At 47.2% G+C, this 16,218-nt stretch overlaps 1 protein-coding gene and 1 long non-coding RNA gene across 4 annotated transcripts; one reads left to right on the top strand and one right to left on the bottom strand.

Annotated features, from left to right (window-relative positions):
* Positions 1 to 379: 379 nt before the first annotated feature.
* FAM78A (family with sequence similarity 78 member A) lies at positions 380 to 14,102 on the top strand. Of its 3 annotated transcripts, none has more exons than XM_050926175.1 (3): positions 380 to 1,571; positions 1,973 to 2,759; positions 13,094 to 14,102. In XM_050926175.1, the coding sequence occupies exons 2-3, from the start codon at positions 2,437 to 2,439 to the stop codon at positions 13,620 to 13,622; spliced, it is 852 nt and encodes a 283-aa protein (XP_050782132.1). In that variant the 5' UTR covers positions 380 to 1,571; positions 1,973 to 2,436; the 3' UTR covers positions 13,623 to 14,102. The 3 variants fall into 3 exon arrangements, with proteins under 3 accessions (XP_050782132.1, XP_050782133.1, XP_050782134.1); XM_050926176.1 differs by having other exon boundaries at positions 380 to 1,390; XM_050926177.1 differs by lacking the exon at positions 380 to 1,571 and adding an exon at positions 3,365 to 3,537 and having other exon boundaries at positions 2,666 to 2,759.
* LOC127035918 (uncharacterized) lies at positions 4,574 to 16,213 on the bottom strand. The gene is made up of 3 exons (XR_007769960.1): positions 16,117 to 16,213; positions 14,972 to 15,425; positions 4,574 to 4,672 (listed from the first exon to the last, which is right to left on the bottom strand). It is a non-coding gene; the product is annotated as an uncharacterized LOC127035918 (long non-coding RNA).
* Positions 16,214 to 16,218: the final 5 nt, after the last annotated feature.

Raw genomic sequence — 16,218 nt, forward strand, 5'->3', positions numbered from 1 at the left:
GCAACTGTCTTATATACAACAAGACCATAGCAGCAACATTGCAATATCAGTAATACAAGGTAACAACGTTCCCACCAGCCATTGCTTCCTAACAGCCACTTTCAATTTCTGTCCACGCCAGTAATTCCTCAGCCCTTTTCCCACTACGGAGAGCTTTTGATTTCCCATTGCCAGAATCCTCACCCAGCCCAGAGAGCCTAGGACTAAGGAAATGTCATGCCCCTGCCTGAATCCACCTACCAAACTTCAGCCAGCAAATATTCCAGAGGAGAGAAAAGGGCCAAAATTAAAGTGACAGAAAATGCATTGCATTAAAAATTAAAACAAAAAAAAAATAGGTATAATAAAAAAAACTACGTTACCCAGAATGCCTGAAGCTGTTGAAAGGAAATGCTGTTTTGCAACGAGGTCTAGCTCCAACAGCTGCAGTTTGAGCGAGGAATACAGGGGGAGGGCTAGGAGTGAGGAGGTATGAGCGGCAGAGAGAGAGACCTGCTAATAATACTGCAATTGGAGTGGGGGGGAGGGAGAGAAGCTGTCATGCACAGAGCTCCCTGCCTGGAAAGCCTGCAAGAACAGCTGGGCTGCATGAGAGTGCCACGGGCATGAAAATGCTGGGAATGAGTTACTTGCAAAGTTTGACCTGGTTGCCTTTCTGATGCTGCAGCAGAAACTGAAGCAGGGTTTTGTTCCCCCACCGTCCAAGGGACTGATCCACGGGAGAGGCTGAAATACAATGCAGTCACTGCCCCCTGATTGATTTCTTGCAGAAAGAGGAAGCTTGCAACAGCGAGGAGGGCCGCTCCTGCTTTGCTCACCTTCCTAGACATAAAGCAAAAAACCCACCCTAGGCGCACACACACACGCGAACACAGATCTGGCTGGAAAAGCCTAGCAAACGGATGCACGAAGCTGCTGCTGTCCCGACACCAAGAAGCCCCCAGCAGCTGCAGCTCCGAAGCGATCTGAGACTGTGAATGACATTTGTCCAACGAGAGGGGGGGAGTGGGGAGGCGCATTTGTGAAAATGCAAAGTTCCCCCAAGGTGCAGGATGCTGTGAAGCTCTGAAGACAGAAGGATCCGGAAGCTCAGCCTGGGGGAACGGCTGTTTCTCTCTCTGTTCACACACATGCAAAGGACACTCGCCCCATGCCTGCAGCGGAGTCCCTCGGGGGTGACGGCGAGGCTGGTGCCCGGAGACAAGGCAGGCTGCTGAGCCAGTGCTGCCGAGACATCTGAGGACACAGGCGGCGTGACATGCGATCCACTGCAGCATCAAACTAAGAGCCCAGCGCTGGAAAAGGAGGAGGAGGGGTGGGGAGAAGCTGCGAAGCCACCGCCGGGCTCGTATCCTGCCGGCTTCGCATCCTTCCCCAGCCCAGGTGGCGGGTGAGTGGAGATGTCACGGGAGGCGATTGTTTGCTGCAGGCTGGGTCAGCGTGGCGGATCGTGACCTAGGGGGAGAGCAGCTCTGCCCAAAGCAGCCAGGAAGCAGCAGCAGCCACCAGTAACAGCAGAGAAACTTTGACAAAACTTCCGCAGATCCCACAGCCAGGTGCGGAGCGGCGAGGTAGCCCCACTCCCCACAGATCGCGAAAAGCCCGGGCGGAGGGAGGCTGCTGTGCTTCCACCAGTTATGTTTTTGGATTTGGAACCCATAGTGATTGAGGGAAGAAGGGAGGGCGAAGTTGAAACAGAAATCAGCGAAGTGGTGCAATAGAAAAGCTAAAATATCTCCTTGGGAACCGCTCATTTTATTAATTTCTCCTCCTATTTTATTTCTACATGCAAAGCCGGGGGAATGTGATGCGTGACAAAGACCTGTGATTTATTATTTAAGCTATTACATTAAAAAAAAACTAGCAACACCCATCTCTCTGGCACCTACAGAAGCCTCCAAATCAGATGTGGCTGATTTAACATTTTCCACCGTTATTCTTTTTTAATTACAGTACTGTTTTTCTTTCAAAGGGAAGTTATGAACAACTGCAAGTCCGGAAGTGAAAATCTACAGGGGTTGTGACAAGAAGTATTTTTATTATTTGTATAGATGTGTCTATCCGCATTCTGCGTCTTCATCCAAAGAACAGAAGGGAAATGCCAGCTTTGCTGATGTTTCATAGTGAACAGATGGCATTCAAAAAGAGGAAGGACTAAATATCTCATCTTTAAAAAAAAGGAGATGATTATTTATTGAACTCAAGACTTTTTTTAATCCAAAGAATATATGAATGAAAGATTTCATCTGTCATTATCTGGAGAATAAGAAAAGGCCCCTTTGCTTCTAAAGAGTGCAGCTAAATCCATAAAAGCAGCAGTGATAATATTGAATTTCAAATAGAGACTTTATATGATGAATTTTCTATCCCATGGATATCATTTTTGAGATTACAAACCAGGAAGATCTATATTTGATCTAACACCATATAATTTCAATGCCTAATCTTCCCCAGGACTGCTGGAGTGTCCTAGGAATTGCACTGGTGTTGTATGCCATGGGCTGTATTCAGAGTATTAGCTGCAAATCCAAAGTTTTCCGGGAAAGTATTTCAGTGATTGAAGTGAAAGCCTCCATTGATCCTGTTCCCACCAGCATCGACGAGTCATCCAGCGTGGTTCTGCGATACCGGACCCCTCACTTTCGAGCCTCGGCCCAGGTCTTGGTACCGCCTATCCCCAAGAAAGAGACCTGGATCGTGGGTTGGATTCAAGCATGTAGCCATATGGAGTTTTACAACCACTATGGGGAGCAGGGAATGTAAGTATTTCCAGTGAGAGAGAGAGAGTGTGTGTGTGTTGCAGTAGGGGAAGCAGGACTGGGCTGGTGAAGCACCATTTAGCACATTTGATTTAGCTTCTCTAATATTAGAACTGTACACTTCTTTAAAAAAAAAAAAAAGAGATAAGGGCTCGATCTTGGGTGTTTTCCCATTGACACCCATGGGAACAAAATCAGGAATGCTTGGTTTGGTAGCCAAACAAATGCAATACCATTTATACAGAGGGTAGCCTGAGTGTTCCAGCAACACTGTAAATCCTGTAAATCCTGAAAGCGGAAGTCACCCCTGCCATGAGATTGTGGCTATGGTAGAAAACAAGGGTGTTGCTTTTCATATGATAAGGGAGTTCTTTCCATGCCAGCTCTTCGCCGATGCCTCCTTTTTTAAAAAAGGAAAGAGTGCTTTTTGACAAATCAGAATGCAAACAAGTGCTGACACTTGCAGCGCCCTGCTGCTGTAAACTAGTTGGGTTGCTATTCCTGCAATGTGCTATCAGCAGGGCTGAGTGCTTGACATTACACCAGCCGTGAATGTAAGGCAGCATTAGGGGGCTGAATTTTGTTTGCTTTGCTCATTGCAACAGGCTGCCTGCATGGGTGAGGCAAGCATGATTTGGCTGCAAGAGTGATGGATTAACCCTCTGCAACACCCTGGGGCTGCGGTTAAAAATGTACATCCCCATCCACACCATCTAAGAACAGGAAGTGAAAAGAACAGGGGAAAAAACACCACACTTCTCCACCTCCAAATTGTGATGTAAGTGGAAATGCAGCTCCACCTATATATATATATTACACCCACCCACCCACACAGAATAGCAAGTGTGTGGCTCATGGGTAAAACTAGTAGAAGACTCATGGTACAGCGGAAGTGGTTTGCCCAGCCAGCAGTACAAGAGCCTGACCTTGGAACATAGCGTAGGCTAGGAGAGGCAGGTGGCTTGGTGACTGGACACAATGATGCTGCCCCATCTCCAGCGGAAGATGGGATGAAAAGATCAGGCTTAAGCAACCTTCCTGATTGCTAATTCAGCGAGCACCGCGTCAGGGAAATGCTTGCCTAGCTGAGGGAAAGATAGGCCAACTACAAAATGAAAGGTGGGGAGGAGGGAAGAGAAGGGGGATAGAGGATAGAACCAGAGAGCAGATGAACCTAACACATTGTCTTCCCAAAAGGTCCAACTTCCTCTCTGCTGTACTCCACCTTCCAGTGCCTCTGCCCTCCAGGAGCACTGGAGGACCGAGAGAGGGCAAGCTTATCTATAGTATTTGCCCAGCCTAATGACACGAGTTTGACATTTCAGGCGTGAAGTGAATGTGTGTCTGACAGGCCCAGCGCCCCAGGGGAGCAGACTGCCAAGTTCCCGATTTCTGTCCCCATTTCCTTTCTCAGCTCATTGCTCAAGCAGAAAGCACCCCCTCGCCAACACACTGGCAACAGACAAATATTGATACAGTTAGGTTGGATGGGGAAGGGGGTAAGATTTTACTGATTCTAAAGCACACACAGTGGGCTGAGTCCTGGAAAGTTGGGCTCACTGTCTGCTCTTTAAAATGGGGTTCTGCAGGGTAGGGCCCAGTAACCAAGAAATTAGGGCTGGTGGTTTCAAAGGTTTTCAAAGCTGAAACAAATTGGGTGCCTAACTCCCATAGCCTCATTTGACAATCTTAGCCTAGATGATCAGGTGCGAAGGAAAACACACAAAAATCCACTGATGCATAAATATAGGTGGGTATTCAGTACAAGAAAACTAACAGGGCAGTTAGATTCTATACCCGACTCACTCACATGCAGAGAGCTGGAGCAAGTCACTTTGTCTCTGTGCCTCAGTTTCCCCATCTGTACATTGAGGATCATGCTATTGACCTTCCTTTCTAAAATGTTGTGACAGCTGTAGAATAGAAGTTCTGTATAAGAGCAAAGTAGTATCAGAGCAGCTGGAATTAAGCTCAGCACATATACAGAGGAACAATTAACTATAATTCAGTAAACAGTGCAAATTTAGGGATGAAAATATCATTGTATGGGTGCAAAAAGGTGCTTTCCTCTGGGGTCAGCCATATTTAGCTGGCTTTGTACATTATGAAAACATGATTAAAAGTTTGTTGGCCTCTCCATGCCATTTCCCAGACCTGACACATGATAAACCTATAAAAAGGGTATTTGGGGAGAAAGATCTCTTAATGCCATTGTATGAAGAGGGATAGCTCAGTGGTTTGAGCATTAGCCTGCTAAACCTAGGGTTTTGAGTTCAATCCTTGAGGGGGCTATTTAGGATCTGGGGCAAAAATTTGTCTGGAGATTGGTCCCAGTCTGGGGTTGGACTAGATGACCTCCTGAAGTCACTTCCAACCCCAATATTCTACAATTCTAAGAGCTTTTTACCAGTGGAAATCTGGTTGAAAGAATAGGCCAGATCATGAGCTGATGTACATCAGCAGAGTTCCATTGCTGGAGTTTTACAGCAGCGGAGAATTTGGCCCAAGGAAGTAGGAACACTCCCTCTTAAATAGGGACAACTGGATTTTTTAAAAATCACGGTTGCAACGGACCATTAAAACAGGCTCTAATAACTCTGAATACAAAAATTAATGTCCATGACCTAAATGAAGTCTGATGGCACAGGAAGGATTCAGGTTGAGAATGGGAGCCTCATCTTCGCACCAGGCTTTGAAGCATTTTTGCTTTTACATTCTGAAGTTGTCGCTCAGTCACCTACACACTGCCCATTGCCCTGAAGAAGGCAGGCATGGCAGGGGAGCACAGACTGAGCTGTGCGTACCCCTCAGTACTAGATGGAGGAGAGATACAGAGGCAATCCGTGAAACACATGCTTGTTTAAAAGGATGTCTGCAGCTCAGGGATTAGGTGCCAAATTTTTAGGTTTTACACACACACATGCTTTTGAAAAACCTAATGCTAAGAGAAATGTCATTGCTTAAAAACTCACTGAAGGCTTCCTTGGCCATGAAGATTCCCCCTGCAGTGTCATGAGCTGAAAGTAAACAGCAGAACAATAGAGCACAAGGACTGCAAAGTGAAACTGGCTGCTGGTCCTATTCTGCTGTCCTTTTGCAAACAACTTGCACTGGTTATTAGGTTGCATTGAGAGCCCGGTTCTGATACCGCTGCTTACCTGAAAAGTAGCACTTCCATGGAAGTAAATGGAACTATTTATCTGGAGCAAGGTGCTACTCAACTGGGGTGATCAGAATCAGGCAGTGAAAGCTTTGCTTAAGCAGGGAGGGGAAGGTCAGATCCTACTTAAACTGTAAGCTCTTTGAGGCAGGGACCATGTCTTTGTTATGTGTTTGTACTGTGCCTAGCACAGTGTAGTCCATGACTGGGGCTCCTACATGCTATCATAATACAAATTATATAAAATTTACGTGAAATTAAGCAGGTTAATTTCACTGTCTCCATGGAGTAAAGTATAGGTACCAGCACAGATGGTGATAAGCAAAACACAGACTGATAAATAAATCAGACTTTTTGAGTCATCTTGTGAAGGCTTTTAAAAATAAAATTATATATAGATTTTTATCTCTACAATGTCCCTTAAAGTTTTAAGAGAGAGATGCCTTAAAGATTACATCTTCCAGGGCCTACAACAGAAATAGAATTAAACTGATCTCTGCTATAAAAACAAACCTATATGAAGAATAAACTTCCAAGACCCCAGGAGGAGAAATGTGACTGGAGACTAATCCACTAAAAGAATGGTGACATTTCTGGTGTGCAGCAAACCAGCTCATCAGAGTTCCCCCAAACTATAAAAGTGGTAACAGCTCTGCTACTCTCATGCAGAAAAGTCTGTCTCCATTCTACTTTCTCATTCGCTTCTTGTTCTTTACCTACTGAATGGCTTTGCAGTGCTGAAGTAGGTGAGGTAGAGGGTAAAAGCCAGTTTATAAAGGGAGTGGTATTGAACGTGAGGATCAGGGGTATAAATCCATAGAAATCCAGTTCAGGATTATTCCCGCTTGTTGCTAATGGACAGTGCTGCCTCGGTCTGTTTCTGCCACAAGCACAGATGTTGTTAGCTGGTGATGTTGGTCACAGTGAATCACGTGGAAGGACGGGTGGAAAGCCCAGGATGGCGCTGCATTGCCCCCCCGATAGGGCTTCCTCTTGGGCATCTGTGCAGAGCAAAGTCTAGATCTGATGCAAGCGCCCCCCTTTTATTATAAGAACAATATGCAAGGCCATAATATCCTGTGACTAATTAAGGTCCGGCTTCAAGCATTGAGGTCCGAGGATGAGCTAGAACCTGGAGTGTTTACTGATGGCACATTATGCCTATCTGAAAAGGTTAACAATGCACCTGTGTCATCCTGCTTGCTGCAGAAAGCTGGAGGTCACTTTGCTGTGTCTGCACACAATGCTGCACTTTTGCCTCATGTTATGCTGCAGGGGAACATCCAGAGGGATTGTATAAGCCGAGTCCCCTCTTTAAGGAATAGAAAGAAACATGCCTGAAAAGGAAATCGGGAGGGCTGGAAAATATGGCTTGACAGGCTACAGCCCGGGCACCATTGCTCCATGGAGATGTAGCTGAAAGAGTATTCATGTATTAGTAAAGGCCCTATGGTAAGTTAAAGCAGGCCTTTCAGCTACCTAGTTTATGGTGATTCTGGATGACCGGGCAGCAGAGTAAAACACAAACTTGCCAGCATTACAAGCCAGAATCATTGATTTTGGAACAGCTCCACCTGAAATCAGATAGCCTTGGGAGTTCACACAGCTTCCCTGGTGTTGAAGAATTTACAGTGCAAGTTTCTGGGCTTTCCATGGCACAATTTTAATCCCAGAGAGATCCGTTTGTAGCAATGGGGCATTCTGCAGGACCTCCTTCTGAGCATGTTAAAATAGCTGGTTGGGGAGAATTATTTGACTTCATATGGACAAGCCACACAATCAAAGGTCATGACCTCTCCTGGCAAGAGATCTTTGATAACAACAGCAGACAAGGGGCAGGAACTCCAGGTATTGTGGTTCATGAACTATGCTCCAGTAACAGGATGACCACGAGGCCTACTTCTTCCTCTCGCCAACATATGCGAGTAAATTTGAGGCTCATTGAAATCCTCAGGATTAGTCACACTTGCTAGAATTAGGCATAGAGCCATTGGGTGTTGTGTACATTTCCTCCCCAAACCTTTCACCTGCTCTGCAGCATCCACTGCTAATCCCCCACCCCCAGCCCGAATCAGGCTATAAAGTTAAACCAATGAACTTCAGCCATATAGAACCCCTTGCCATTTGAGTCCTTAGCCTTCTCCCTAAACTCTGCAGATGCATCTCTTGAGCGGCAACACTCCTCACCCGTCTAATCCAGGGCCCAGCACAGATCTGCCTAGGCCTCTCAGTCCTGACTTGCAACAGCCTTTGCAGAGCTGCTCCTGACCAGAGGGTCTTACATAGTGGTTTTGAGAAGCAGACAAAAGATCCATCAGGCACTAAAAGGTGGAACCAAGTAATTCGTTTTCACAGTTACCATGGCTACACTGACGCTTTACAGCGCTGCAACTTTCGCACTCAGGGGTGTGAAAAAACACCCCCCTGAGCGCTGCAAGATACAGAGCTGTAAAGCCTCAGTGTAAAAAGTGCTGCAGCGCTGGGAGCACGGCTCCCAGCGCTGCACGCTACACCCGTAGAGGATGTGGAGTACGTGCAGCGCTGGGAGAACTCTCTCCCAGCGCTGGCGCTGCGACCACACTCGCACTTCAAAGCGCTGCCGCAGCAGCGCTTCAAAGTTTCAAGTTAGCCATACCCTCAGTGGCATCCTCAGCCAGACAGTTTGTCCACCAGCCTGTGGCAAGGGTAGGACAAAACAGCTCAGGATTCAGTTACAAACCTCAAGCAGTGGGCTGAGACCCGAACGAAATGTCCCAGTGTGGTGCGCCCACGTTTTTACCGCGCCCGCGTCTCAGCAGTGGGCACGTCGATAATGCATAGGAACATCTAGCAAAGTGTCATGCCTCATCCTCGGGCCTCAATCAAGCTGAGCATCAGCAACAATTTGAATGGAAAGTAATCCTAAACTATCTGCTGAAAGGGAGAGAAGGGATTCCCATATAGTATTTCAGAGATCACACTTGATGAGACACTGCTGCAAGGGTTAAACCTGTTGCTATAGTATGTGACCTCCTATTCATCCTCCCTCGTGCGAAAGAGTTCACTGAAAAATCCCTGGAGCTTCTCCTTCTCATCCCTTGTTGAAGGGCGTAGGGGAGGAATGACTCCTAGCTGTTTAAGAGACACTCATATAATCAGTCTCCCCTGTGCCATAAGGGTTATGGCTAGAATCCACTCTGAGGGTTTCTTTTTACAGTTTGAGGTCAGAAGTGGCTCTCAGGCAAAGGACTCCCTCTGTCTGTTGGCAATATACTTGGAAGAACAAGAACTGCCGCAGACAGTATGTTAGCCAATAGGTTTGTAGCATATGACAAACCGAATCAGGCTATATACCCCTACAGGTTCTGATGACATCACATGGCACTGAACTTACCAGGCTGGGGGCAGGATGCCAGGTTTCTGTGGCCAGGACATTCAGAAGTGACTAATGATTTTTAGGGGCCCAACTTGACACACCTTAAAGGGGCCTGATTTCCAGGAAGTGCAAATCAGGCTCCTTGAAGGTGGGCACCCAAAGTTGCTAGTCACTTCTGAAGATTTTGACCCCAGATCTTAGCGCCTTATGCAGTTTCCTAAAATAATGCTTTGCACTTCATATTTTCCTTTTATGTTGTGTCTTCTATATTGCAACATCCCTGAGCACTGTACAGACAAGAGCACTAGACATGCAGCCACCCAGTATACAGCATAACCACAAGTGCAAGGCTTTTAACCAAGGAGATCACGACAAACCTTGGATCATATAAAATATCCCACAGGCTGGTTAGAGCCAAATGCTGCTAACTTGTGGAAGAGAAATCTCACAGGGCTTTCCAAACATTAAACTAATTAGCCCTCAGAACAGCTTTGTGAGGTAGCTTGTATTGTTCCCACATTACAGATTAGGAAACTGAGGCAAAGAGAGGGTCAGTGGCTAGCCCAAAACCACACAGTGAGTCAATATCAAAGCTTGGATTAGACTAGACTCTCCTGCTCCCAGTCCTGTGCTCACAGCATGTTTCTCTGATTTACTCTTGAGGGCTGTTTTAAGGTTGGGACATAAGACTTTTACTGAAGTGCAAGAAAATCCCCCCTAAACACAGTAATTCTAGCGCCAGTAGGAATTCAGTGTGCTCATGAGAACCAGAGTTGCCAGCCCAATTTGCTAAAGCAGGTCTCCAGAATGCAGCTTGGCCTTTGGGCTCACATCAGCATTTGTGGTCACTGGAGTCCGGGGTGTTTACTTTGCAAAAAATCAGGCTCTCAGCTGTGCTCAGCTACCTCTGGCATCATGTTCCTCTGACCCACTAATCAGCTTCTCATAATGGGCTTGAAAAATCCAACTGGAAGGGTCAGAACTCCAGCATTTGACATTAAACGTGCAGGTTGGGCAGGAACATTTTTGTTCATCTCCTCAATAGAAAGCACTCGCCTTTCCCTTGGAGTCCTGTGATTATGTTTAAACTTGCAATCAGAAAGACCGACTGCAGCTGCTCTCCCCTCCCCCTCCTGATTTAGAGGGCACTGAACCACTTAGGCTTTGCTTTTGTGGTTACTGTGATGGCCTCCAAACCCTTGGGTGTGGGGTGTAGCACTTTTGTCTAACGGTGATAGCAGGTGATGAGGAGTCAGAACTTCTAGGTGCTTTCCCCAGCTCTGCCACTAACATTTATCATTTGTATTTTGGTAGGTAGTGCCTGAGGCACCAACCAAAATTGTGCTAGGGACCTCACAGGCAGGAGGCTCTCTGCTCTGAAGAGCTTACAGGCTAAATAGACAAAAGGTGGGAGGGGAAGTGACTTGTCCAAGCTCAGCCATGAGGTCAGCTATGGAGTGGGGGAAACAGAACCCGGGTCTCCTGAGTCCCACTCTAGGGGCGCTAGCCACTGGACTGCACTCTCTCACTGCTTTAACTTGCTGTGATGTTGGGTCAGGCATTTAGGGCCAGATTCTCAGAAGCATCGAGCACTCCCAGACCCCACTAATATGAGTGGTCTCTCCAAGGTGCTGAGCAACTGGGGGGGGGGGGAGGGAAAAAAATCAGACCATTTACCTCTCTGTGCTTCAACATCTGTAAAATGGATAAAACACACGGTAGGTGGGAAGGGGGCTACGGGGCTTATTAGCATTTGGAAAATGCGGTGAGCGCCTTGGATTTAGAAATGCAAAGTATTATACGCAGATCCTCTATACGTTTGTCAATCCACAGACACAAAACCCAGCACGCAGGCAAACTTCCAGCTAACGGTGTAATATTTTAAATGCCAGCGTTGCTTCTTTTGCAATAAGTTTTGAGACGTTTTAGCAGACTTGGCATATGATATGGGGTGATAGGGGATGGCTGAATTTCTGCCAACTCTTTGGGAGTGATGCGGGGAGGGGGCAAAAGGAGGAGGAGGCAGAGCTTCCCTTGAGTGACATTTCCCCAGTGGAAAGCCCCTCCTACTCCTAAGTTTGATCAGGACAGCAGAGCTGAGTCAGACTGCTCTGATGGGGGGGGGCAGGGGGAAGAGAAGGGAGGGAAGGGGAGGGGAGGCTTTTGTATGCAGAACAGACACACTTCACCTTTTAATTTGCCAGTGGGGCCATTTACCTCCCTGCACTCTCCAGCTGCCTAATTAAGAACAATCTTCCCAGCTGTAACATTTCTCCCCACCCCCCCTTGCAGAAAAGGCTGCTCTTTTGTAGCAGCCCGAGGATCACTGGAACAACTTGCCTCATTATTATTGGTTTGGTTGGGTTTTTAGCTGCACAGTCAAGTCTTGTGCTGTAAGAAAGTTGTCTTAGATTAAAGTGGAGGGACTGGGGAAGGGGTAGTGGGAGAGGCTGGGCCGTATTTAATGTAATTTGTATTAAAGTAGTGTCCGGAGCCCCCGGTCAGTATCAGAACCCCATTGTTCTGGATGCTGTCAAAGGCAATCCTTGCCCATGACTAGGGCCCTACCAAATTCCTGGCCGTGAAATCTGGTCTATTGTGTACTTTTACCCCATAGTCTACAGATTTCACGTGTTAAACCAGCATTTCTCAAATAGGAGGTCCTGACCCAAAAGGGGGTTGCAAGGTTATTGTAGGGGGGTCGTGGTATTGCCACCTTTACGTCTTTGCTGCCTTCGGAGCTGGGTGGCCGGAGAGGAGTTGCTGTTGGCCAGGTGCCCAGCTCTTAAGGCAGCACCCCGCCACCAGCAGCGCAGAAGTAAGGGTGGCAATACCAAGACCCCCCTACAATAACCTTGCAACCCCACCCTCCACAACACCCTTTTAGGTCAGGACCCCTACAATTACAACACTGTGAAATTTCAGATTTAAATATATGAAATCATGAAATTTATGATTTTTTAAATCCTATGACTGTGAAATTGAGCAAAATGGACCGTGAATGTGGAGGGCCCTACCCATGACTGGTATAGAGCAGGGGCAGACGGAGAGGACAGTGGCTTGTCCAGAATGTTGAACAATCATGTGTGGTTAGAGACTGAATGAAGATGGGAAGGTCCCTGCTAAACACAAGTATTTATTTCAGGACTTAGCGAGTGGCAGGGCCCTCTGAAAGCCATGAGACTGCCATCCTCCTCTCCCCACCACTCAAGGCTGCTCCTCCTGTCCCATAGGATTGGGAGTCTGACTGCCAGCTTGGCAGCAGCCCTGCGTAGTTGGGAGACTTGGGTTTGATGACTCCTCTTACTTAAAACCAGCAGGGGCCAGGAAACTGGAGGCAGCTTATTTGTCCAAGAGGCAAGGGAATCAGTAAGAGGCTGAGTAAGGAGCAGCACAAGACCGGTTGCAATAAAGGGTTTTTAAGGGACAGGAGAAAAAAAGAGAACTGGGGTGGGTCTCATGGCTCTGATAGTGATATACAGGGCCCTCTGCAAAAGTTTAGAAACACCAGTATATTTGAGAGCACACCCAGTAGTTAAGTTGCAACCACACTGGTACCAAGCTTAGAGACTGAATTTCCAGTTCTGTTTGATACCAGTGCAGTGGTGCCCCCCAGCTCTAGGACTGGGCCTAGACATTTGCAACCAGAGGGGATGAGCTCTCATCACAGAGTATTACTGGGAGCACAAATACCCATAGGGGAGGATACAGGGGAGCTGCACTCAGAGCCACCCCCGCTCTCAGGCCGTACAATGAAAACCCAGCCCAGCGAGTCCCTGCGCTAACCAGTTTTCCGTGATTCCTTCTTGGTTGTGGCAGGTCGAGTTGGGAGCTCCCAGATCTGCAAGATGGCAAGATCCAGGCTATAAGCGACTCGGACGGCGTGAACTACCCCTGGTACGGCAACACCACAGAAACCTGCATGATCGTGGGGCCCACCAGGAAGGAATCCAAGTTCAACATCAGTATGAATGATAACTTCTACCCAAGTGTCACATGGGCGGTGCCTGTGAGCGAGAGCAACGTGGCAAAACTCACAAGCATCCACCGGGATCAAAGCTTCACCACCTGGTTGGTTGCCACCAACACGGCCACCAGCGAGATGGTGACCCTGCAGACTATCAAGTGGCGTATGAGGCTGGGCATAGATGTGAATCCCAGCAGACCCTTGGGGCAGCGTGCCACGCTGCGGCAACCCTTTGCTCAAGAGCAGCCCCAGGTCCTTAGCAAGAATGAGCCAATACCACCCAGTGCCCTTGTGAAACCCAATGCCAATGATGCTCAGGTACTCATGTGGAGGCCAAAGGATGGGCCACCACTAGTGGTGATCCCTTCAAAATATCGGTAATAGCAACCTGGCATCCCAGCACCAGAAGGGAAGAAAATAACCCTGCACTTAGATACTTTTAGAATCTAAGCAAAATTGAGATGCACTTTTTATTCATTCAACAGAAATGCAACCATTCTACCTTCTCCCATTGGGACGGATCTCACTGTGCTGAAGCTAAAGAGGAGACCTTGACCAGGGTCTGTCTCATCACCTGATTCCTAAGGGAGGAATCAGCGAACTAAACTTTATTTCTAGCCCTGTAACTTTCTTTTCTTCCTGACTCTAGTTATTGTTTGAACTTCAGTCTCATTAGCTCACCCAGATTGTCCAGAACAAAATAAGATTTTTATCGGGGATTTTATTATGTTTGGTGGGAGGAAAGGGATTCTTTTTTCCTCCCCAGAATGAAACTCAAGTTCCTGGAGCTAAATGCTGACTATTTATTTATTATTATGGGTTTTTTTTTAAATGATAAAAGGTTCTGAGTTGCAAACCTAAGTCATGCGGCCTTATGTAGACTTTGCTTTGCATTGCCAAACTTTTGCCTTAAAGCTATGTTTGAAAGAAAATGTAATCTCACCAAGCAGAATCTCTTTTCTACAGGATTTTAGGGAGGGTGAGGGGAAGCATTCTGGAGCAAGGGATAGATTGTCAGTGTATCAAGGGATGAGGAGGAAGGAATGATAATGGAAGAAACCAGATTAAAAAGAAAACCTTCCTGGGTTTTAAACATGGAACAAGAAAGCATGGAAATAAACCCAGCTCAAACCCAGTTGTTTTGCTGTCTGAGCAGAAATGGGACTAGTATTGCACACAGTTGCAACGCAAGTAACAAGTTTGTTAGAGAAACATCTGTGGACAAGAGCTGCCAGGCCCCTCACTGCTCAGTAGAAGGGGTCATCACAGCCTTGCATTGCTAAAGCCTTCTGAGCTGAGCCTCTTTTGGCATGAGAATACGGGACAATCCAGACAGTGGTGGGAATGACTGGAGATGTGGTACTCAAAAAGAAACACAAATCAGGGGAGTTAGTCATCTCCTCAGAGCAAGCAAGATGGAACTTTCTCCTTCCAAACAAGCCCACTATTATTTCCCCCTAGGGTATCGTGACTGGTGGGTCACACACAAGCTGTAATATATTTGGGGTCAAATTCTGCCATCGGTTACTCCTATGAAACCCCAATGAATTCATAACAGGTGGAGTGAGAGGAGCAAGATACAGCGGGACCCATCTAAAATCACTGGGGCTGCATGGGTGTAAACGAGGGCAGCTGTTGTCCACTAGAATCTCTGACTCAGGAAGAATTATACCTGTGAAAATAATATGCACCCTTCCTATTAACAGTGAAAACAAAAAAAGTCTGCTCACCTGGGCTGATGGAGAAGCAGCCTCATGGTCCCACTGGATTCAGATGGCTTTCAGTGATAAGGGTTGTAGATGATGACATAGCTGTAGAGATATGGTGGAAGCATACATGTGTAAGCAAGCAATCCCTAAGAAGATGAAAATAATGCAAAATCTGCATCCTGCGGGGAGGATGCTCTGGGAAGTCATGTCTGTTTGGAACATAAGTCAGGGCCCTAAGAAATCATTTGGTAGATCTCCTGGGTGGCCTCAGAGACACCACCAGTATTTCTCCAAAGACAGGAAGCATAAAAAGGAGGCAGCTTGACTGAGACTTGTGGCTGAGGGGAGTTTAGAAATGGAGGAACTTGTATGGTGGAGGCACCGTGGGCTGGAGGACAGGGCAGGGGCTGGGAGGAGACCACCTACCTTCTGTTTTCAGCTCTTCTTGTTTGGCCTCAGGCAAGTCTCTTTGCCTCTCCACTGCACCTGTAAAATGAGGATAGTGACACTTCCTCTTACTGAGGAATTGCTTAGGGACTAGGAGTGCTCACAGGTTCTGCACCTGGCTGGTCCCTGCTCAGCCAGGTCTCACCGGGACTCCCATCTGGATCTGCCATTTCCCACGCTATGCTCCAAGCAGCTCTGTCTCTCCCCCACACTCATCGGCTAGCTGCTAGCATTGCAGCCAGCCTCCAGGCACATTCTTTAAAGAGTTCACCCGCAACACAGCCTTACGATATACCAGGACCCTCCCTACTTTGTATCCAACCCCTTTATTTTGGCAGCATGCTCAAATACAACCCTCCCGCTCAGGGACCAGAAGCCTCAATGCCTGCTTCCAAGCCCCAGCATCCCACATGACAGCACCAGACTCAGAGTTGATTCCCAACAGCAGCAGTGTTCATGGGCATTCTGGGAGAGACTGCTCCAGATGGGATTGTCCACAGATGCCTGCACTCTTCCCAACAGGCAGATATTTGACTCAGGGAGCCAGTCATTCTATGCAGTTTGCCAACGAACGGCCGAAGAAAGCTTAAACCCATGCCCTAGATCTAGAGAGGATGATGAATCAAGCTTGTGAGACCTTGTGGTGTGCATGGTGACTGCCTCCATCATTCTTAAGTTCCCCTTTCTTATGTCTAATTAGCTCCCAGCTATAGCTTGACTTGTACAGACCCTTGAGACTTATCCATATCCTCTCCCAGGCAATACCATGCAATAGTGAATCACTGAATACGGCAAAACCTCTTCCTGCTGTGTCCGGACTG

The sequence above is a fragment of the Gopherus flavomarginatus genome, chromosome 17, assembly GCF_025201925.1.
Source record: "Gopherus flavomarginatus isolate rGopFla2 chromosome 17, rGopFla2.mat.asm, whole genome shotgun sequence".
In the NCBI taxonomy this organism is placed as follows: domain Eukaryota; kingdom Metazoa; phylum Chordata; order Testudines; family Testudinidae; genus Gopherus; species Gopherus flavomarginatus.

Coding starts and splice junctions, on each gene's coding strand:
- FAM78A (XM_050926175.1), top strand. CDS start 2,437: ATGCCTAATCTTCCCCAGGACTGCTGGAGTGTCCTAGGAATTGCACTG. Junction 2,760..13,093: donor CACTATGGGGAGCAGGGAAT/GTAAGTATTTCC, acceptor TGGTTGTGGCAG/GTCGAGTTGGGAGCTCCCAG.